Source organism: Malaclemys terrapin, chromosome 2, assembly GCF_027887155.1.
Source record: "Malaclemys terrapin pileata isolate rMalTer1 chromosome 2, rMalTer1.hap1, whole genome shotgun sequence".
Classification (NCBI taxonomy): Eukaryota; Metazoa; Chordata; order Testudines; family Emydidae; genus Malaclemys; species Malaclemys terrapin.
Genome location: NC_071506.1, coordinates 286,884,490 through 286,906,671, shown reverse-complemented (window position 1 = coordinate 286,906,671; position 22,182 = coordinate 286,884,490). Strand labels below are relative to the sequence as shown.

Below are 22,182 nucleotides of genomic sequence, written 5' to 3'. Positions count from 1 at the left end.
TCGGGTCAAAAACCGGACGCCTGGCAAGCCTAGGGCAGGACTGTCTCAAGGCCACATCAAAGGTTTGCTCTAGTACATTTGGCGCACAAAGATGACACCGTCATCCTCTCCAGGGGAAGGAACCGGACAGCGAGTTTGCTTCGTGAAAGGGGCGTCCAGCAGGTGGCGAGAACTTAGACTGAAACAAGCGTTGTTAGACAAGAGGGTCATGTGTTCGTTAAGTTCAGGCTCTAAGAAGCGAGTTATAATTTTGTTTTATATGTAACCGTTTGTTTCCAATGTTCTTACTCAGTATCCCCCAAATCTTGTTTTCACTGTCAATATATCTCAGTGCTGCGTGTTCCGCTGGCTGGAGCCGACTCCTCCCCTCTGGTGTGGTCAGCAGCAGGCCTGGGGATTTGGAGAGATCAGTGCACCACAGAGCAACCCCGAGGGCTCGGAGGTTGGTTGTGCCCATCGCTGCCTGTACAGAGGACCAGGCCTGTGGGGGCCTGGAGGGCAGGGCTGGCCTGCCTAGAGGCTGGTGGGTCCAGGGAGCCAAGCCACAGCAGGCCCAGACCTGACCCCTTCAAGCCAAGGGCAGGCGGTGGAGCGGTGCCTCTCAAGGCTGGGTACCCGGGGAGCACCACACTGACCTCCAGGGCATTGGCTGCCCCATCGTCTGCAACGAGGGAGGGGCAGGTGCCCGGCCTGGGAAATGGGAACTCTCCGGGGGGAGGCCACGCTGGCCTGGGGTAGTGCTGCCCACACTATGAGCCCCAGGGAGCTGGGACTCAACATGTCACCACCCTCAGGGCTGGGGACGGGGCTCCCCTAGTCTCAGCCCTGGGGGGGCACAGAGCGTCCGTGGGGACAGGGCTCCCGTAGCTTCAGCTGGGCCGAGCAGGGAAACGCGTCTCCCTCCTGCTCCTACAGAGGCTGGCGTCCCATCTTCACTCTCGCCCGCCTCCGGCCTGGCTCCCTTGGCACCGACCTGCTCCTCTCCTGCCCCCCGCCCGGCGCAGGCAGCCTCATGGCCCAGCGGGGTTAGCTCCTAGGGGAGGGGCTCCTGTGCGCTGCAGGGAGACAGGAGCTGGCTCAGCCTCTCTGGGGCAGAAGGGGGTTGCTACTGCGGGTTGAACCCCCGTCTGACACACTCAGGCCCTGCTTGCACCAGGCAGCCCCGGGGGGGCTCAGGGTCGGGGAAGGTGGTTTGTAGGGGGGGCCTTTCCGTAGGGCTCCCCGCACTGGCGGGTGCCAGAGCCGGCTGGGAGAGCAGGGCCCCGACGCCTCTCCCCAGGCACAGGAGGAGAACTCAGTCAGAGGATCCTGCTTTATTCAACGCACCCCCAAACCGGACCCCCCGGCCTGCGGCAGGACGCTGTGCGCCCAGGGGGCTGTGGGAGGAGCCTGTCCGGCCCTGCAGCCCCACGCCCCCCACCGGGCTTGGACGCTGAGCCCTGCAGAGCCGGGGCTGTGATGGGGAGGGGCCGCCGGGGCTAACTGGGGAGCTCCTCGTCCGACAGCTGCTCGGGGGACAACGCCTGCAGGTGGCTGGCCCGGATGCTGACGATGCTGGGGCAGGCGGCCAGGAGGCTGGCCACACCGGCCGCCGTCACCCCGGAGCCGTCCAGGTTCACCTGAGCGATGGGCACTTGGCGGAGGTAACGCAGCCCTAGAGCAGAGAGAGGCGAGGGGTTAGCCCAGGCAGCAGGACCCAGCCAGCTGGCACAGGGGGCACCCAGCTCCTTCCCATTCCCCACCCCCCAGAACGGGCCTGGGGCTGGTCCCCCACCCCTTCCCCATGCTGCCCCGGGGCAAGTGGGAGCCCTCCCCACCGGCGTCCGGCCTGGCGGGGGCTCACCTCGGTCGGTGACACGTGTGCGGCTCAGGTTCACCTTGTGGAGCTGTTGGCAGCGGCTGATACCCAGCCTCACCACGCTGTCTCCCACGGGCGTGCTCGCCAGGCCCAGCACCTGGGACAGCAGGCTGGCGTCAGAACACGCTGTGCCCCGCGGCCTGCACCCGCCCAGCCCCGCCCCCCAGGCCGAGGGGCCAGCGAGTAACCAGCAGCCCTTGTGCCACTGCTGCCCCATAGCCTGCTGGGAGCAGCCGTCCATCCATGCCCCACAGCTCCTCCCCAGCGCTGCCCGCCTGTGCTCTGGAGTGAGCAGCAGCTCCATCTCCTGGGCACGCAGGCAGGAGCCCCAGGCAGGCCACAGGCCCCCCGCAGCCCCGCCCGACCTCCGCTGCCATGGGCCACAACCTGGCCTGCTTGGGGGTGGGGTGTCCCAGCCGTTCCCATGGGGGACAGTGTCTGGGCCAAGCACCTTGGGGACGTTGCCAGGGCACCAGCTCTGCCCACGTGTCAGGAACCCCCAGACCCAGCTGGGGCAGAGACTTTTCACAGGGGAAGGGGAGGGGATACCCGGGGAGAACCCAGGTACCAGCCTTCCCCGCTAGCCCTGGGCCGCCCTGCTGTGCCCGCCTTGCCCGGTACCTGCAGGAGGGGCAGCTGGGTGATGCAGCGGGCCACGCCTGCGCTGGAGACAGTGGTGCGGTCCAGGCACAGCTCCTCGAGGTGCTGCAAGCCCTGCAGGTGCTGCAGCCCGGAGTCGGTCACCGGAGTGTTGCAGAGGGAGAGTCGCCGCAGCCTGGGGCAGGGACAGGGGCATCAGCAGGGCCGGCGGCTCCCTCCCCCATGGGGACCTAGTGCCCAGCGCCTCCCCCCAGTGTCACTGCCCGGGTGCAGATCGCAGAGGCTCAGGATGTGCACGTGGGTCCATCCCGGGCCTGCCTGGGAGCCCACCCTGAGCCCTGACCCCACCAGCCCCTGCTCTGCTGGGCTCCTCACCCCAACCTGCAGCCGGGCTCGCCACGCCTCAGAGAACCTGCCCCAGCCAGCCAGGGGGGCCTTATTCCAAGTCCCAGTGCCCAGGTCAGAGCGCCCGGCAGACCCCAGCGCACGCCTGCCGCCAACCAGGGACCCGGGGGGAAGGGCGCCCGCAGGGGCTGGGCAGGGGCTGGACGCCTCCCTCTTCTCCCAGGCACCTGTGCAGCTGGGGCAGATGGCGCAGCCCCTCGTCAGTGATGTGGGTGAAATCGGTCAGGTCCAGCTCCAGCAGCCCCTCCAGGCGGCACAGGAAGTGCAGGCCGGAGTCGGTGACTGTGTGCCGGCTCGGCAGGCTCAGCTGGGCCAGTGGCAGGCCTGAAACAGCCAGCAGATGAGTGGCCCTCACCCCAGCCCCCCCGCGCCGGCAGCACAGCTCTGGGGCTCCCGCCGGTCCCACCCACCGCTCTGGGATCTGGGGCAGCCGAGCTGGCCCGGCCCAGCCTCTCGCCCAGAGCCCGGCTCCGGCTGGGGGACACCACACACAGAGCACACGAAGGGCCCTTGAGGCGGTGGACACGCCTTGGGTGGCCGCAGCACCATGAGGGCAGGACCCTGCCCCGGCCGTGCACGGGCAGCTAGTCACTGCTTCTCCATGGGGCCCGGGGCCCTGCTCCGGCTTCTCGGGGCTCCTGCCGAGCTCGGCCAGGGACCCCCCCCAGGGCACTCCTACCTGACACCAGCTGCAGCGCCCGGTCGCCATCCACGGACTGCACGCCAGACAGGGTGAGCGTGGAGAGGGCAGGGTGGGAGGCCAGGGCCGCCAGGGAGGCTTGGCTCACGCGGGTGTCATCCAGGTGGAGCGTGTGCAGGTGGCTCAGCTGCTGCAAGGCGGAGAAATCCGAGATCTGCCAGAGACCCACTGCCTGTCAGAACCACGCCCAGGGCAACCCCGCCCCCGCCCTGCCTAGAGGGGAACGGCCTCCTACCCCATCCCCTGCCCCCGGGGCTGGATGGGAGCCAGCGCCCCCTAGAGGGGAAAGGCCCCGTGCCCCATTCCCTGCCCCCGTAAGCCAGCCAGTCTCCACCCTGGGGCTGGATCGGGGCCGGTGTCCCTTACAGGGAAAAGGCCCCGTGCCCCATTCCCCGCCCCCCGAGCCAGCTGGGGTGGGATCGGAGGCGGTGCCCCATTCCCCGCCCCCCGAACCAGCTGGGGTGGGATCAGAGGCGGTGCCCCATTCCCCGCCCCCCGAGCCAGCTGGGGTGGGATCAGAGGCGGTGCCCCATTCCCCGCCCCCCAAGCCAGCTGGGGTGGGATCGGAGGTGGTGCCCCTTACAGGGGAACGGCCCCGAGCCCCATTCCCCGCCCCCCGAGCCAGCTGGGGTGGGATCGGAGGCGGTGCCCCATTCCCCGCCCCCCGAGCCAGCTGGGGTGGGATCAGAGGCGGTGCCCCATTCCCCGCCCCCCGAGCCAGCTGGGGTGGGATCAGAGGCGGTGCCCCATTCCCCGCCCCCCGAGCCAGCTGGGGTGGGATCGGAGGTGGTGCCCCTTACAGGGGAACGGCCCCGAGCCCCACTCCCCGCCCCCCGAGCCAGCTGGGGTGGGATCGGAGGCGGTGCCCCATTCCCCGCCCCCCGAGCCAGCTGGGGTGGGATCGGAGGTGGTGCCCCTTACAGGGGAACGGCCCCGAGCCCCATTCCCCGCCCCCCGAGCCAGCTGGGGTGGGATCAGAGGCGGTGCCCCATTCCCCGCCCCCCGAGCCAGCTGGGGTGGGATCAGAGGCGGTGCCCCATTCCCCGCCCCCCGAGCCAGCTGGGGTGGGATCAGAGGCGGTGCCCCATTCCCCGCCCCCCGAGCCAGCTGGGGTGGGATCGGAGGTGGTGCCCCTTACAGGGGAACGGCCCCGAGCCCCACTCCCCGCCCCCCGAGCCAGCTGGGGTGGGATCGGAGGCGGTGCCCCATTCCCCGCCCCCCGAGCCAGCTGGGGTGGGATCGGAGGTGGTGCCCCTTACAGGGGAACGGCCCCGAGCCCCATTCCCCGCCCCCCGAGCCAGCTGGGGTGGGATCAGAGGCGGTGCCCCATTCCCCGCCCCCCGAGCCAGCTGGGGTGGGATCAGAGGCGGTGCCCCATTCCCCGCCCCCCGAGCCAGCTGGGGTGGGATCAGAGGCGGTGCCCCATTCCCCGCCCCCCGAGCCAGCTGGGGTGGGATCGGAGGTGGTGCCCCTTACAGGGGAACGGCCCCGAGCCCCACTCCCCGCCCCCCGAGCCAGCTGGGGTGGGATCGGAGGCGGTGCCCCATTCCCCGCCCCCCGAGCCAGCTGGGGTGGGATCGGAGGCAGTGCCCCACTCCCTGCCCCCCACTCATGGCCCATCACCTCGGTCTGCTTGAGGCCGAGTAGCACCAGGCCGGGCGCGCACTGGGGCAGCAGGCGCAGCGTGCGCTCTGTGATCGCCGTCCTGTTGAGACTCAGGTGGCTGAGTGCGGAGGGAGCCGAGTGCAGGTAATCCGCCATGCCGCAATCGCTGATTTTGGTCTGGTCCAGAGTCAGGTGCGAGAGGTGCGGGAGCCCTGGGGGAGCAGATGTTACCAGGGGCAGAGACGGGCACAGCCTGAGGACAAAGCCAGTGTGTGTGTGTGTGTGGGGGGGGGGGGTCCAGCCGCAATGGGGGGAGCAGGTGGGAGGGGACATGGGGACGGAGGAGAGGTGGGAGGGGGCGGGGCCAGGAGGGACGAGTGATGGGAGGGGGCGGGGCCACGAGCCAGGAGGGACGAGCGGTGGGAGGGGCGGGGCCACGAGGGACGAGCGGTGGGAGGGGCGATGCAGGGGGTCGGCCCCCTGCAGCCATGGGGCAGGCTGCCCACGCACTGTACCTTTAATGAAGTGCAGGCAGGCATCCGTGAGCTTGACACAGGCCGAGAGGTTGAGGTGCTGAAGTCTCTGCAGGTGCCTCACCACGGACAGCCCCTGGTCTGCAGGGAGGGTGGGGGACACATCAGGGCCGGGGCTGCAGACCTCACACCACCGCCACGCTGGGTCCATCCCGCCCAAGGGGCCTTGTGGGAATCAGGGGGCGGATCCTGACCAGTGTACACAGGGATCCCTTTCCCCACGGCCGGAGCACCTTGACCCCGCCAAGAGCACAGAGCTCTGCCCCCCTGCGTAATAATATCCCAACAGTCCAGGCAGCCCAGGGCCATCGGCTGCAACAGGGGCTTCAGCAGGCGTGAACAGTACAGGACAGTTATCGAGTGATCCGTCCTGGTCGCCCACTCCCAGCCTCCGGCAGCCAGAGGTTTAGGGACATCCAGGGCATGGGGTTGTGTTCCTGCCCATCCTGGCTAACAGCCATTGATGGACCTATCCTCCATGAATTTATCTAGTTCTTTTTTGAACCCTGTTATAGTCTTGGCCTTCACAACATCCCCTGGCAAGGAGTTCCACAGGTTGACTGTGTGTTGTGTGAATACTTCCTTTTGTTTGTTTTAAACCTGCTGCCTATTAATTTCATTTGGTGACCCCTAGTTCTTGTTTTATGAGAAGGAGTAAACAACACTTCCTTATTTACTTTCTCCACCAGTCATGATTTTATAGACCTCTATCATATCCCCCCCCAGTCGCCTCTTTTCCAAGCTGAAAAGTCCCAGTTTTATTAATCTCTCCTCATACGGCAGCCATTCCATACCCCTAATCATTTTTGTTGCCCTTTTCTGAACCTTTTCCAATTCCAATAGATCTTTTTTGAGATGGGGCAACCACATCTGCACGCAGTATTCAAGGTGTGGGCGTACTATGGATTTATATAGAGGCAATATGATATTTACTAACTTCCTATCTATCCCTTTCCCAATGGTTCTCAACATTCTGTTCGCTTTCTTGACTGCTGCTGCCCATTGAGTGGATGTTTTCAGAGAACTATCCACAGTGACTCCAAGATCTTTCTTGAGCGGTAACAGCCAATTTAGACCATCATTTTATATGTATAGCTGGGATTATGTTTTCCAATGTGCATTATTTGCATTTATCAACATTGAATTTCATCTGCCATTTTGTTACCCAGTCACCCAGTTTTGTGAGATCCCCTTGTAGCTCTTCGCAGTCTGCCTGGGACTTAACTATCTTGAGTAGTTTTGTATCCGCTGAAAATTTTGCTACCTCACTGTTTACCCCTTTTTCCAGATCATTTATGAATATGTTGAATAGGACTGGGCCCAGTACAGACCCCTGGGGGACACCACTATTTACCAGCCCCCCCCGCCCCAATACTGGTGAGCCAGCCCTGCCCCATACCAGCGAGCCAGTTCCCTCCCCGATACTGGTGACCCAGGCCTGCCCCATACCAGCGAGCCAGCCCCCCACCCCAATACTGGTGAGCCAGGCCTGCCCCGTACCAGCGAGCCAGCGCCGCCCCCGCACCCAATACTGGTGAGCCAGGCCTGCCCCGTACCAACGAGCCAGCCCCCCGCCCCCCAATACCGGTGAGCCAGGCCTGCCCCGTACCAGCGAGCCAGCCCCCCCCCCCCGTACCGGTGAGCCAGGCCTGCCCCGTACCAGTGAGCCAGCCCCCGCCCCCCCCAATACTGGTGAGCCAAGCCTGCCCCGTACCAGCGAGCCAGCCCCCGCCCCCCCAATACTGGTGAGCCAGGCCTGCCCCGTACCAGCGAGCCAGCCCCCCCCCCCCAATACTGGTGAGCCAGGCCTGCCCCGTACCAGCGAGCCAGCCCCCCCCCCCCCCAATACTGGTGAGCCAGGCCTGCCCCGTACCAGCGAGCCAGCCCCCCCCCCCCCCCCAATACTGGTGAGCCAGGCCTGCCCCGTACCAGTGAGCCAGCCCCCCACCCCAATACTGGTGAGCCAGGCCTGCCCCATACCAGCGAGCCAGCCCCCCCCCAATACTGGTGAGCCAGGCCTGCCCCATACCAGCGAGCCAGCCCCCCCCCCCCCAATACTGGTGAGCCAGGCCTGCCCCGTACCAGCGAGCCAGCCCCCCCCCCCATACTGGTGAGCCAGCCCCCCCCAATACTGGTGAGCCAGCCTGCCCCGTACCAGCGAGCCAGCCCCCCCCCCAATACTGGTAAGCCAGGCCTGCCCCGTACCAGCGAGCCAGCCCCCCACCCCAATACTGGTGAGCCAGGCCTGCCCCGTACCAGCGAGCCAGCCCCCCCCCCCCCCCCCAATACTGGTGAGCCAGGCCTGCCCCGTACCAGCGAGCCAGCCTCCCCCCCCCCCCGGTGAGCCAGGCCTGCCCCGTACCAGCGAGCCAGCCCCCCCCCAATACTGGTGAGCCAGGCCTGCCCCATACCAGCGAGCCAGCCCCCCCCCAATACTGGTGAGCCAGGCCTGCCCCATACCAGCGAGCCAGCCCCCCACCCCAATACTGGTGAGCCAGGCCTGCCCCGTACCAGCGAGCCAGCCCCCCCCCCCATACTGGTGAGCCAGCCCCCCCCAATACTGGTGAGCCAGCCTGCCCCGTACCAGCGAGCCAGCCCCCCCCCCCCATACTGGTGAGCCAGCCCCCCCCAATACTGGTGAGCCAGCCTGCCCCGTACCAGCGAGCCAGCCCCCCCCCCCCATACTGGTGAGCCAGGCCTGTCCCGTACCAGCGAGCCAGCCTCCCCCCCCCCGGTGAGCCAGGCCTGCCCCGTACCAGCGAGCCAGCCCCCCCCCAATACTGGTGAGTCAGGCCTGCCCCGTACCAGCGAGCCAGCCCCCCCCCCCCCAATACTGGTGAGCCAGCCCTGCCCCGTACCAGTGAGCCAGCCCCCCACCCCAATACTGGTGAGCCAGCCCCCCCCCAATACTGGTGAGCCAGGCCTGCCCCATACCAGCGAGCCAGCCCCCCCCCAATACTGGTGAGCCAGGCCTGCCCCATACCAGCGAGCCAGCCCCCCCCCCAATACTGGTGAGCCAGCCTGCCCCGTACCAACGAGCCAGCCCCCCCCAATACTGGTGAGCCAGGCCTGCCCCGTACCAGCGAGCCAGCCCCCCCCCCCCCAAATACTGGTGAGCCAGGCCTGCCCCGTACCAGCGAGCCAGCCTCCCCCCCCCCCGGTGAGCCAGGCCTGCCCCGTACCAGCGAGCCAGCCTCCCCCCAATACTGGTGAGCCAGGCCTGCCCCGTACCAGCGAGCCAGCCCCCCCTCAATACTGGTGAGTCAGTGTCACGGAGTATTGGGGGACTCAGGGCCCTGCACCCCCGGCTTCCTGCGATTCACCATGACTCTCAGCCAGCCAGTAAAGCAGAAGGTTTATTTGGATGACAGGAATACAGTCCAAGACAGGTCTTGCAGGCACAGACAACGGGGCCCCCCTCAGTTAGGTCCAGCTTGGGGTCCCAGGGCATGCCAGCCCACCCCCCTTTGGGGGGTCAGAGCCATCTCTGCCTCCTTCCAGCCTGCTTCCAGCACTCCCCTCTCCGCGACCCCTCCCACAGCCTTTGTTCAGTTTCCCGGGCCCCGGAGTCACCTGACCTCCAACCCCCTCCTGGGTTCTCATGTTACAAGCTCAGGTATGTTCCCTTGGGCAGATTCCCATCCCCCGATGCAGACCATCCTAGTCACACTCCCCTGTCAGCATTCCCACACCCCAGCAAGAACAGTCCCAGTTCGTCACAGTCAGGCCTGCCCCGTACCAGCGAGCCAGCCCCCCCCCAATACTGGTGAGCCAGGCCTGCCCCATACCAGCGAGCCAGCCCCCCCCCAATACTGGTGAGCCAGGCCTGCCCCATACCAGCGAGCCAGCCCCCCCCCCCAATACTGGTGAGCCAGGCCTGCCCCGTACCAGCGAGCCAGCCCCCCCCCCCATACTGGTGAGCCAGCCCCCCCCAACACTGGTGAGCCAGCCTGCCCCGTACCAGCGAGCCAGCCCCCCCCCCCATACTGGTGAGCCAGCCCCCCCCAATACTGGTGAGCCAGCCTGCCCCGTACCAGCGAGCCAGCCCCCCCCCCCATACTGGTGAGCCAGGCCTGCCCCGTACCAGCGAGCCAGCCTCCCCCCCCCCGGTGAGCCAGGCCTGCCCCGTACCAGCGAGCCAGCCCCCCCCCCAATACTGGTGAGTCAGGCCTGCCCCGTACCAGCGAGCCAGCCCCCCCCCCCCCCAATACTGGTGAGCCAGCCCTGCCCCGTACCAGTGAGCCAGCCCCCCACCCCAATACTGGTGAGCCAGCCCCCCCCCAATACTGGTGAGCCAGGCCTGCCCCATACCAGCGAGCCAGCCCCCCCCCCAATACTGGTGAGCCAGGCCTGCCCCATACCAGCGAGCCAGCCCCCCCCCCAATACTGGTGAGCCAGCCTGCCCCGTACCAACGAGCCAGCCCCCCCCAATACTGGTGAGCCAGGCCTGCCCCGTACCAGCGAGCCAGCCCCCCCCCCCCCCCAAATACTGGTGAGCCAGGCCTGCCCCGTACCAGCGAGCCAGCCTCCCCCCCCCCCGGTGAGCCAGGCCTGCCCCGTACCAGCGAGCCAGCCTCCCCCCAATACTGGTGAGCCAGGCCTGCCCCGTACCAGCGAGCCAGCCCCCCCTCAATACTGGTGAGTCAGTGTCACGGAGTATTGGGGGACTCAGGGCCCTGCACCCCCGGCTTCCTGCGATTCACCATGACTCTCAGCCAGCCAGTAAAGCAGAAGGTTTATTTGGATGACAGGAATACAGTCCAAGACAGGTCTTGCAGGCACAGACAACAGGGCCCCCCTCAGTTAGGTCCAGCTTGGGGTCCCAGGGCATCCAAGCCCAGCCCCCCTTGGGAGGTCAGAGCCATCTCTGCCTCCTTCCAGCCTGCTTCCAGCACTCCCCTCTCCGCGACCCCTCCCACAGCCTTTGTTCAGTTTCCCGGGCCCCGGAGTCACCTGACCTCCAACCCCCTCCTGGGTTCTCATGTTACAAGCTCAGGTATGTTCCCTTGGGCAGATTCCCATCCCCCGATGCAGACCATCCTAGTCACACTCCCCTGTCAGCATTCCCACACCCCAGCAAGAACAGTCCCAGTTCGTCACAGTCAGGCCTGCCCCGTACCAGCGAGCCAGCCCCCCCCCCAATACTGGTGAGCCAGCCCTGCCCCGTACCAGTGAGCCAGCCCCCCACCCCAATACTGGTGAGCCAGCCCCCCCCCCAATACTGGTGAGCCAGGCCTGCCCCATACCAGCGAGCCAGCCTCCCCCCCCCCCGGTGAGCCAGGCCTGCCCCGTACCAGCGAGCCAGCCCCCCCTCAATACTGGTGAGCCAGGCCTGCCCCGTACCAGCGAGCCAGCCCCCCCTCAATACTGGTGAGCCAGGCCTGCCCCGTACCAGCGAGCCAGCCCCCCCTCAATACTGGTGAGCCAGGCCTGCCCCGTACCAGCGAGCCAGCCTCCCCCCCCCCGGTGAGCCAGGCCTGCCCCGTACCAGCGAGCCAGCCTCCCCCCCCCCGGTGAGCCAGGCCTGCCCCGTACCAGCGAGCCAGCCCCCCACCCCAATACTGGTGAGCCAGGCCTGCCCCGTACCAGCGAGCCAGCCCCCCCGCCCCGTACCGGTGAGCAGGGAGCAGGAGACCAGGCTGAGGTGCCGGAGGCTCTGGAAGGCCCGCAGCTGGCGCAGCAGCTCGTTGGTGGCGTAGGGGTAACAGCTGAGGACCAGGGTCTGGATGTGGCAGCCGAAGAAGAGCTCCAGGGTCTTGGGGCGCAGCCGCCGGTGGAGGATCATGTCGGCCAGGAGGCGCTCAGCCAGGGGGGGCGTCAGGGAGGCCAGGCTGCTGCAGTACTGTTTTCGGGGTGCTGTGGAGGAGACACCAGGTAAGGTGCTGGGGGGCACTGGGCTGGGGGCAGGGCCATGGGGCTGTACCTGTCAGCAGGGCCACGGCCGCCCGCAGGGCCATGTGGAAGAGCGGAGGCACGTGGGAGAGGCGGGGGGGGTTCCTGTGCCCTGGGGGTGGGGCCAGCTCCTCTTGGCCCCGCAAGGCATTGTGGAAGCGCTGCTCCGCTGCCTGGGCCACGGCGCCTGGCAGGTCCGAGGGGCCCACACCACGCCCATCGTCTGCAGCCCTGCAAGGAGGAGCTGGGTCAGGCCATGGCCACCGTCCTTGGGGAGAGGTGCCTTCAGCTGGCTCCTCCCCGGGGCCCCGGCCCAAACCCCAGGCAGCAAACTCCCTGCCCCACAGCTCACGCCTTGCAAACAGGCCAGTGCTGGAGTCCCTGGGATTCCCACGGCCGAGCAGAACTCTGCCATGACCCCCAGGCCTTCTGCACCCCAGGCTGCCACCCACAGCCGCCGGCACATACCTGAGCCTGTTGCCCTCTGCCGGCCACTGGTGCTGCGGCTCCACCGGGCCCCGGCTCGGAGACAGCAGCAAAGGAGCCGGCCCTGAGCCTGCATATCAGAGCAGATCACGTCAGCGGAGGGGGGAGCCGCGTTGGGAAAGGGGCAGCCATCCCCCAACTATCTATCATGGAGCTCCTGGCACCTCAGCCCCCATTAACCCAGTGGGCAGCGCAGGGAGCTGTGGGCGCCCAGGGCAAGCAGGCACCTTCGTGCCATCTCCCGATGCCCACGCAGGGCCGACTGCGATGCCAGTGCAGAGGCGGAGTCCGCTGGGTCCTGACGTGCGCGCAGGGGCCCTGGCACCACATGGTGCCCGCTGGCCAGATAGATGTGGTGGGACCAGGCCGCCCTCCTCATCACAGACTGGGCTGCCCGTTAACACGGGCGATGGGGCTGTCACGGCCAGAGCAGACACACCCCTGGCACGAGGGATCCCCAACAGGGCAGCCCAGGACTCAGAAACACCACGGGGCCTGCCCCACACCGACAGTCCCCTCACTGGGACTGCACCCTGTCCACATGGCTCTGCGCCCTCCCCCCACCCCCTGCATGCCCTCCGGCCCTGCTGACCTGGGGGGGACAGCTCCTCGGCCAGCGGGCTGCACACCGTGGGTGCTGCGGGTGCTTGCTCTGGATTTTCTAGTGTCAGCCGCTGTCCCTGGCCTGCGGGAGGGGCAAACAACAGCCAATCCAACAGGGCTCATGCTGCCCTCCCCCTGCGAGGGAAGGACAGAGCCCCCTTCTCATCTCCCCGCTCCCCCCGGGGACAGGCCTGGCAAACAACAGCCAATCCAACAGGGCTCACGCTGCCCTCCCCCTGCGAGGGAAGGACAGAGCCCCCGTCTCATCTCCCCGCTCCCCCCCAGGGACAAGGGGCAGGCCTGGCAAACGGCAGCCCCCCAAGGAGTCCCCAGAGCCAGGCCCCCCAGCCCCTCACTAGCCAGTGGGCACGAAGCCTCCCCAAGGCCCCTTCCCCCACCGGCAGGCTGGCAGCTTACCCCAGTGATGGTGCGATGGGGAAGTCGACTCCCAAAGGACATGGACCCCGGGTTTCCCCGGCACCACCCTGCGCGCAGGGGAGCTCAGCGCCAGCCGCAGCTCCTCGGCCTCTGGGAACATCCCTTCGGCCATGGCCTGCTCCGGCACGAGGCTCAGGATCTCGCCCTTGCCCCAGGCGTGCTCCTCCACGGGCAAGGCCTGAGGCCCGGGGGGCTGCACGGGCTCGTCTCTGGCCTGGGGGACTGCCAGGGCGCAGGTGCCCGACGGGAGCGGCTCGGTGGCCAGGACGCACAGGGTAGCGCTGGGGGTCAGGCCCAGAGCCTGCAGGCTGCAGGGCAGCTCGGCCGGGCCGAAGCGGCGCTTGGGGAAGCCCTGAAGGAGCGTGAAGGGCGGCAGGTCGGGGTGCAGAGTCGAGAGGCGCTGCGTGACATGCTGCAGAGGGCAGTCGGCTGGGAAACGCTCTCGCAGGCACTGGCCCGAGGGCAGGCGGATCTGGGGGCAGAGAGAGCACAGCGGTGAGGCACAGCATCCCAGGCACAGGGCACCGGCAGCCCGGCTCCGTGCCCAGACAAAACCCACGTGAGGCCAGGAGAGGAGACGGTACTGGCTGCTGCCCATTCCCCCCTCAGAGCAAAGGAGGGGCAGCACGGGGCTCAACTCCTGTTCCTGCCAGGTCATCAGGTATAGCGTAAGATGCAGCTGTCTCTAGGGTGGAACATGAAAGCTGCGTGTACGGGGTCACTGCCCCAGCACTGCCAGGACACAGGGATGCAGCATCAGCATCTCAGCTGGCAGGAGAGCGAACGAGCACAAGGGGCCAGGCCCTGCTTTGTGCACCTGCAATACAGCGGCCATGGCCCTGGGCTCAGCACTGACAAAAACAGGAGAGCACCCCCTGCTGAGCAGCGCCCCGGGGCATCGGGGCCAGCGCTGACTGAGGGGAGAGCGCCCCCGCCCCCCGGGGCATCGGGGCCAGCGCTGACTGAGGGGAGAGCGTCCCCCCACCCCCCGGGACATCGGGGCCAGCGCTGACTGAGGGGAGAGCGCCCCCGCCCCCCGGGGCATCGGGGCCAGCGCTGACTGAGGGGAGAGCGCCCCCGCCCCCCGGGGCATCGGGGCCAGCGCTGACTGAGGGGAGAGCGCCCCGCCCCGGGACATCGGGGCCAGCGCTGACTGAGGGGAGAGCGCCCCCCCCCCCCCGGGACATCGGGGCCAGCGGTGACTGAGGGGAGAGCGCCCCCCCCCGGGACATCGGGGCCAGCGCTGACTGAGGGGAGAGCGCCCCCCCCCGGGACATCGGGGCCAGCGCTGACTGAGGGGAGAGCGCCCCGCCCCGGGACATCGGGGCCAGCGCTGACTGAGGGGAGAGCGCCCCCCCCCCCGGGGCATCGGGGCCAGCGCTGACTGAGGGGAGAGCGTCCCCCCACCCCCCGGGACATCGGGGCCAGCGCTGACTGAGGGGAGAGCGTCCCCCCACCCCCCGGGACATCGGGGCCAGCGCTGACTGAGGGGAGAGCGCCCCCCCCCGGGACATCGGGGCCAGCGCTGACTGAGGGGAGAGCGCCCCCCCCCCCGGGACATCGGGGCCAGCGCTGACTGAGGGGAGAGCGCCCCCCCCCCGGGACATCGGGGCCAGCGCTGACTGAGGGGAGAGCGCCCCCCCCCCCGGGACATCGGGGCCAGCGCTGACTGAGGGGAGAGCGCCCCCCCCCCCCCGGGACATCGGGGCCAGCGCTGACTGAGGGGAGAGCGCCCCCTCCCCCGGGACATCGGGCCCAGCGCTGACTGAGGGGAGAGCGCCCCCTCCCCCGGGACATCGGGCCCAGCGCTGACTGAGGGGAGAGCGCCCCCCCCCCCGGGGCATTGGGGCCAGCGCTGACTGAGGGGAGAGCGCCCCCCCCCGGGCATTGGGGCCAGCGCTGACTGAGGGGAGAGCACCCCCCCCCCGGGCATCGGGCCCAGCGCTGACTGAGGGGAGAGCGTCCCCCCGGGGCATCGGGGCCAGCGCTGACTGAGGGGAGAGCGCCCCCCCCCCGGGGCATTGGGGCCAGCGCTGACTGAGGGGAGAGCGTCCTCCCGGGGCATTGGGGCCAGCGCTGACTGAGGGGAGAGCGTCCTCCCGGGGCATTGGGGCCAGCGCTGACTGAGGGGAGAGCGTCCCCTGCTCAGACCCCACTCAGCTCCGGGTTTTCTCTTGGAGTCTCCCATGCCAACCCCACCCCACTCACCGGAGGTGGTGGGATCTAGCCCAGGGCTGGATGCTCTCAGGGGAAGCCGGAGGTTTTGCATATCCAGGGAGGGGCTCCCTTTGCCCTCTGATTGGCAGCACCTCCTCAGCCTGGGCCTCCCCTCGTCAGAGGAGGGGCTCAGCTCTCTGGGGCAGGGCCCCCCAGGGACTTAGATCCTCCGGCCAGACCAGCTCTGCAGCAGGAGTTCAGGACTCACCATCAGCAGGCACTGCCCGTCACTCGCCAGCTGCGCTCTGCCCTCCGGCCTGTGGCCCTGGGCAGCCGGGGGGTCTGTTATCTGGGCCCACTGGGTCTTTGCCTGGACGCTTCTCCGGTCGTCAGCGATTCTCTGCAGCACCAGCTCCCGCTCCTGGGGGAAGAGGCTGGGCATGACTGCTGGGAGCTTCCCCACCCGCTGGCACCTCGCCATGCTCCGTCCTGCCCTGCCTCAGCGGGGCACAGCCTGCGGCTGAGGGGCAGAGACGCTGCCAGAGACTCAGGGGCTTCTCCAAAGCCTGAGTCTGCAAAGCCAACTGCGGTCACTCCCCCGGGGGGTGCGGCCGGCCACAGGAGCAGCTGGAGACGCTGCGGGCGGCAGCGCTGGGAGCAGACAGCACGTGCCAGGAGTGTCCAGGGCGGCTGCCCTCCGCCGCCCCTGCTCCTCTCAGTCCCAAACGCAGCCCCTCACTCCCGCCCCATGGCGCTCACCTTCTGCTTGTTCTGCTTCTCGGCTTTCGCCTCCTGAGCCAGCTGTTCCCGCTGCTGCTCTTCCAACTCCTTCCGGCTTGCCTTCATCCTGCAGCTGGGCCCAGCCTCGGGCCCTGGCCCCCTTGGGGAGCTGGGCCCTGGGGGCGCAGAGAGAGAGAGTGATGGAGACGCCCCCTCAGTCGCCTGCCAGGGAGAGGAGCCAAGCGGAGCGGGGGGGCATGCACCTGGCAAGCGGAGCTTGGCGCTGGGAGCCTCTGACCCCAAAGGCACCTCCTGGAGCTTGGGAAGGTTGAAAGCTGCAATTGCTCCTCCTGGCTCTTCGGGAGGCGCTGTCTGGAGCCGCTGCCCCCTCTCCTGAAGTAACCTGCAAAGCACAGAGAACGAGGGGGGAGCTGAGGACCCCCAGCATCATTCTCCAGCCCACTTGCCTGCACACCCTGCAGGTGGCTTTAGGGCCAGCAGTGATCAGTGCCTGCCCCCTTTAGAGGGGAAAGACTCCATGAGCTGGGGGGGCTAGACCGGCTCTGCATCCCCACCCCCCGCTCCTGCTGGCAGTGCGTTCGGCCAAGCAGAGGGTCTTGTGCTCCCTGGCCTGGGGGTCTCCAGGCAGTAGCTCAGGCGAGGCGAACGCTGGCGGCTGGGGGCCTGGATTTGCTGCGACTAAGGACGTCTCAGCCAGGCAGCGATGGGACCAGAACAAAACCTGCTGCTGTTTGGAGACCTTTCACCCAAATGGAGAGCCAAGCTCCCCGGGCCTCTGACGCTGCACTTCTGGGCACAATGCCCCGGCCAGCTCCAATCCCTCTGCCACATGGGGGCTCAGGCGCAGGGCCCCACGCTGCAGAGCTTGCACATTCCCACGGGCCGTGAAGACAGCATGGGGTCACCACCGAGAGCGGGCGATATTCACAAGAGCTGCTCTGAGCACGAGCCACAGAAACGCCCTCTCCTTTGGAAACAGTGGTGCCCCAGTGCGGTTTATTACGCCTGTAAATGTCTGTTCCTTTTCTGAGCCCTGCGGAGCCCTTGGCATAATTATATCATGAAGCATGGAGTTCCACAGGCTAACGGGGCATCATGTATACAAGTATTTGCTCTCCCACGATTTCAGGTTTTTGGGATGTCCCCTCATCCTTGTGTTATGAGAGGGCAAACAGGAGCCCCACACCCACCCCTCTGACCCATTAGTTGTGTTGTATCCAGTCGGTCTGTCCTTGTCTACACTGAGCAATCCCAGCCTCTCATGCCGTCCTCGGGCAGGCCTGACAACCCACCTCTCACAAAACGCCTCTGAGATCTTTAATGAGCACAACGCAAATGGCCAGGACATCAGCTCTCCACATCACCTGAAAGATTACATCCCCCCGCCGAGCCCCCGGCCCGCTCCCCGCAGCCCAGCGCCACCCCCGCCCCCCGCAGCCCAGCACCCCCCCCCACCAAGTCCCCGGCCCGCTCCCCAGCGTCCCCGCCGAGCCCCCGCCCCGCTCCCCGCTCCCCCTGCCAAGCCCCCGCCCCGCTCCCCGCAGCCTGGTGCCCCTAGCACCGCCCCAGGGCAGTGACTGAGGGCAGAGCACCCATCCTGGGCCGCGCCAGGCAGTTGCAAGGTGGGGCTGGCTGTGGCCGACGGAGGCTCGCTCCACCGGGCAGCGCCCAGCTGGGCCGAGGGGCCAGGCTGCCCCCGGGGCCGGGCGCTCTGCCCTGCAGGCTGGTGGGGACGAGGCCACTCACCATTCGGTGGCCTCCTGCAGGCTGAGGGAGCCGGCCTGGACGGCCGCACGCGCCTGCCCCTCGGTGAAGCCCATCTCGGTGAGTGCCAGGAGCAGGTCGCCCAGAGTCTGGGGAGAAACAGCACGGATGGGTCACGGCTCGCCCAGAGCCCGGGACGGGGGCAGCGGGGGGCACGGGTTGCCGGGGGCGGGTGCTGGGGGGGCATGGGGCGGTGTTGGGGGGCAGGGGTTGCCGGGGGGAGGTACTGGGGGGAGCAGGGGCGGTGCTGGGGGGCAGGGGTTGCCGGGGGGGTGCTGGGGGGGGCAGGGGTTGCCGGGGGGGATACTGGGGGGGCATGGGGCGGTGCTGGGGGGCAGGGGTTGCCGGGGGCGGGTGCTGGGGGGGCATGGGGCGGTGCTGGGGGGCAGGGGTTGCCGCGGGAGCCCCGGGGGGCATGGGGCGGTGCTGGGGGGCAGTGGGGTGCCGGGGGGGTGCTGGGGGGGCAGGGGCGGTGCTGGGGGGCAGGGGTTGCCGGGGGGAGGTACTGGGGGGAGCAGGGGCGGTGCTGGGGGGCAGGGGTTGCCGGGGGGGTGCTGGGGGGGGCAGGGGGCGGTGCTGGGGGGCAGCGGGCTGTCCGGCGGGCAATGGGGGGGCGGGGACTGACCAAGTTGCCCCAGGGCGGGTTTGGCTCCTTCCCGGTGCCCCCCTGGGTCAGAGCGAGGGGGGCCGGAGCCGGGGGGGGATCAGTGGGGGGAGGGGCCGGAGCCGGGCGGGGGGGGGATCAGTGGGGGGAGGGGCCGGAGCCGGGGGGGGATCAGTGGGGGGAGGGGCCGGAGCCGGGGGGGGGGGTTAGTGGGGGGCGGGGCGGGCCGGGGGGGCAATGGGGGGAGCGGGTCCCGGGTCTCACCGCGGGCCGGTCCATGGCGGGTCCCGGGGGCGCAGCGCTGCGGGCGGGTCCATCCGCTCCCGGCAGCCCCGAGCCCGGAAGTGCCGCGGCGGTTCCGCCCCCACATGGCCCGGCCACGTGCCGGGGGGGGGGCAGCGATGGGGGGGGCGTTCCAGGGGTGCAGTGTGTGTGTGTGTGTGTGTGTGGGGGGGGGGGGGGGTGTTCCGGGGGTGTGTGTGTTCCAGTGGCGCAGGGGGGGAGGGGTGTTCCAGTGGTGCAGTGTATGGGGGGGTTCCAGTGGAGCAGTGCGGGGGGGGGTGTTCCAGTGGCGCAGTGTATGGGGGGGTTCCAGTGACGCAGGGGGGGAGGGGTGTTCCAGTGGCGCAGTGTATGGGGGGGTTCCAGTGACGCAGGGGGGGAGGGGTGTTCCAGTGGTGCAGTGTATGGGGGGGTTCCAGTGGAGCAGTGCGGGGGGGGGGTGTTCCAGTGACGCAGGGGGGGAGGGGTGTTCCAGTGGCGCAGTGTATGGGGGGGTTCCAGTGACGCAGGGGGGGAGGGGTGTTCCAGTGGCGCAGTGGGGGGAGGTGTTCCAGTGGCGCAGGGGGGGAGGGGTGTTCCAGTGGCGCAGTGTATGGGGGGGTTCCAGTGACGCAGGGGGGGAGGGGTGTTCCAGTGGCGCAGTGGGGGGAGGTGTTCCAGTGGCGCAGGGGGGAGGGGTGTTCCAGTGGTGCAGTGTATGGGGGGGTTCCAGTGGCGCAGTGTGGTCTCTCGTGGGAGGTTTTGGCAGCACATGCTGGGGCAGTAACTAGTTGTGCTACAGTGACTGGGGACAAGGTGTCACCCAGCACGAGCTGTCTCCATCCCATCATGTCGTCTCTGCCGGCACCATTGTCACAGTGTTGCAAGCCCAGGCCGCTTAATCCCCGGTCTGTGCAGAGCTTCCGAAGAGCGGAAGCACAGGGAACGTGACATGCTTGGGGGACAGATTGCTGTGGGACATAGCGAGCCCCAATTCACAGAGCAGTTGCAGGTTGTGGAGATACGCTTGTGGGCCTGCTGACTTGTCTACGCCACAAAATCAGGTCAACTTAATTTAGGTCGATCTCCAGCCACTGCAGTAATTCAGTCGGCTGTTGGTGTCCACACGACCCTCCTGCCCGGGCTACGTGTCCTCACCAGGAGCACTTGCACCGACTGAAGTGGGGCATCGTGGGGCACTGACTGCCCAGTGTGGACCCACCCTGCCATTCTGGTCAGTTTCACATCTGCTTTGTCTGGCTCAGAGCAGCGGCACTCTGAGAGCTGCTGGCGCTCCTAGGGGAGCTGGGAGCCTGGGTTCCCAGTACCAGGCAGCCGGGCTCCCAGCTGGGAGCTCTGAGGGGAACTGGGAGCCCAGATCTCAGGGCTGGGCAGCAGCAGCTGGAGCTGTGAAATTGACAAGAATCTCCTTTTCACTGCTGGTAGGCTCCTTGCTGTGAAAGGGAGCTGGGCACAGGGCTCCCAGCTCTTGTCTCTCAGGGAGGGGCAGGGGCCAGCTGTGAGCCTCAGACTGGGTTCCAGTTCACAGCAGGGAGCCTATCCGCAGTGAAACTGACATTCTTGTCAATTTCAGGGCTCCAGCTGTGAGCCTGTTGCCCAGGGATGACAGCCAACAGCGGATGTAAGTAACGCAGTGTCTACACAGACACTGCATCGCCCTAACTACACCGACATACGCGCTACGCCTCTTGTGGAGCCAGGTGGAGTTAGGTTGGCGTAGTAGGCCACTTACTTGGGTGGAAGCAACATTCTAGCCTGGACACTGACATAATTAGGTCGATGTTAGCTGCTTTACGTCGACTTAACTGTCATGTAGACCAAGCCTGAGAAACGAACACTTGCAGTAACCCTGACACTGGCACCTGCTCCAGCTGCGATGCAGCTGCCCCGAACGCTGTCCTGGGGGAGAGACAGCCAGCAAGGGGGCAGCTTGAGCTGGGGAGGTGGCTCGGAACACGCCCAAAGGGGGCAGTTGGCAAAAGCTGTCAGGGGAGGAGAAGAACCTAGATACTGAGCTAGCGGCAGACCCAGAGCTGGGGGCGGAGGTGAGGTGATAAAAGAACAGGAGAATAAAAGCAGAGCACTGGGAAGTGAGAAGGCGAAAAGAAGGAAAATAGAAAAGATTTCGGGTCAGGAGAAGCAGAAAAAACTAGAGCTGGGTACGTGAGCAGAGACTCTTCGAGAAGAGAAGTGGAGGGAAATAAAATCTACAGATGTCCTGGAGTGAGAGAATCAAGGGAAAACACTGAAAGGAAAGATAACTGGTGAAAAAGGGACTTGATCCAACAGCTGGGTTAGATGAAAACAGATCCTGAAAACAGTAACTGAGAAGCCCACTCACATAGGGCCTAACGTATATGAACAGAGAGAATGTCTGAACAGTTTTTGAAGGAATACAGTCCAAAGATCGCTAATGGATAAGTGAGGGCCCACTTGCTGAAGAAACCCAGCCAGGCACAAGGGTTATTTAAAGAGCTCTGAGATGAGCTGTGTGGTTCAGGGAGGCTTTGGAAGAGCACTTCATCCATGAGAGTAGTTAAGAATTCGATAGCATTCATCACGTATAATTCTGATAGGTTTCCGCACCCCTTTTGGTTTATGTCCCACGCTCCGGTCTCATAGTTGGACATGTATGCTTTGGCACAGGAATGGTCCAGGTGCCAGGCTCTGGCAGGCAGCGAGGCCTGAGACCCCACCTGGCTGGAGTCACGGCGTCAGAGGCCGGGATGGTCTGGGTGCCAAGCTCCGGCAGCAGCAGGGCCAGGCTCTGTGGAGCATGAGGAGGCAGCATCAGCAGAGCTCAGGGGCTGTTCTGGATAGTGGATGTGCCACATCCCCTCCCAACTCTGTCATTGCTTGGCTCTGAGCTGCCCCCCCCCCCCGCCTCCCTGTGAGCAAACTGCGGAAATGGGGGGGGGGGGAGGAGGGGACAGATTCCATTACTGGTAAGGGAAGGTGTGATGGGAAAAGTTTGGGCACTACTGCCTTAGAGTGACAGACTTGAGGAACTCAATTTAGCTTAACGAAGAGAAGGTTTGGGGTGACTTGATTACAGTGTAAAGTACCAATATAGGGAACAAATATTTAATACCAGGCTCTGCAATCTAGCAGAGAAAGGTGTAACACCATCCAATGGCTGGAATTTGAGGCTAGACAAATTCAGACTGGAAATAAGATGTAAATTGTTAACTGAGAGAGTAGCTACCCACGGGAACGATTCACCAAGGGGCAGAGTGGGTTCTCCATCACTGGCACTTGTTAACTCCAGGCTGGATGTTTCTCTAACTGCTCTAGGAATGATGTGGGGCAGGGCTCTGGCCCGTGGTACACAGGGGGTCAGAGGAGATGATCACAAGAATCTCTAAGGCTCTCAGCTTTCATTTAAAAAAGGGGGATGTTTCTTGCCCGCCTGGCTGTGAAAAGAGCCTTGGAAATGTGACTCGTGCCAGCTGGAGTGCCTGAACCAGCAACTCCCAGAGAGGCCAGTGGCTCCATTCCCTGGGGCCTGCTTTTA

The 22,182-nt window shown here is 66.6% G+C and overlaps 1 protein-coding gene across 2 annotated transcripts; it reads right to left on the bottom strand.

Annotated features, from left to right (window-relative positions):
* Positions 1-1,298: 1,298 nt before the first annotated feature.
* On the bottom strand, positions 1,299-18,730 carry LOC128830925 (uncharacterized). Of its 2 annotated transcripts, XM_054016854.1 has the most exons (16): positions 18,651-18,730; positions 17,765-17,871; positions 16,037-16,400; positions 15,546-15,698; positions 13,100-13,592; positions 12,672-12,764; positions 12,062-12,149; positions 11,625-11,824; positions 11,315-11,557; positions 5,684-5,782; positions 5,187-5,380; positions 3,543-3,717; positions 3,031-3,187; positions 2,480-2,633; positions 1,844-1,955; positions 1,299-1,654 (listed from the first exon to the last, which is right to left on the bottom strand). In XM_054016854.1, exons 1-16 carry the CDS (start codon positions 18,663-18,665, stop codon positions 1,479-1,481), a joined length of 2,823 nt encoding a protein of 940 aa, XP_053872829.1. In that variant the 5' UTR covers positions 18,666-18,730; the 3' UTR covers positions 1,299-1,478. The 2 variants fall into 2 exon arrangements, with proteins under 2 accessions (XP_053872829.1, XP_053872830.1); XM_054016855.1 differs by lacking the exon at positions 1,844-1,955 and having other exon boundaries at positions 1,522-1,654.
* Between the last annotated feature and the right edge of the window lie 3,452 nt (positions 18,731-22,182).

Bases quoted from the DNA above. Each gene is read 5' to 3' on its own strand.
- LOC128830925 (XM_054016854.1), bottom strand. The intron at 16,401-17,764 runs GTGAGTGGCCTC...TGTGCTTTGCAG, and splicing joins CTGCAGGAGGCCACCGAATG to GTTACTTCAGGAGAGGGGGC. The intron at 1,956-2,479 runs GTACCGGGCAAG...CTGCTGTCCCAG, and splicing joins CCCAGCTGCCCCTCCTGCAG to GTGCTGGGCCTGGCGAGCAC.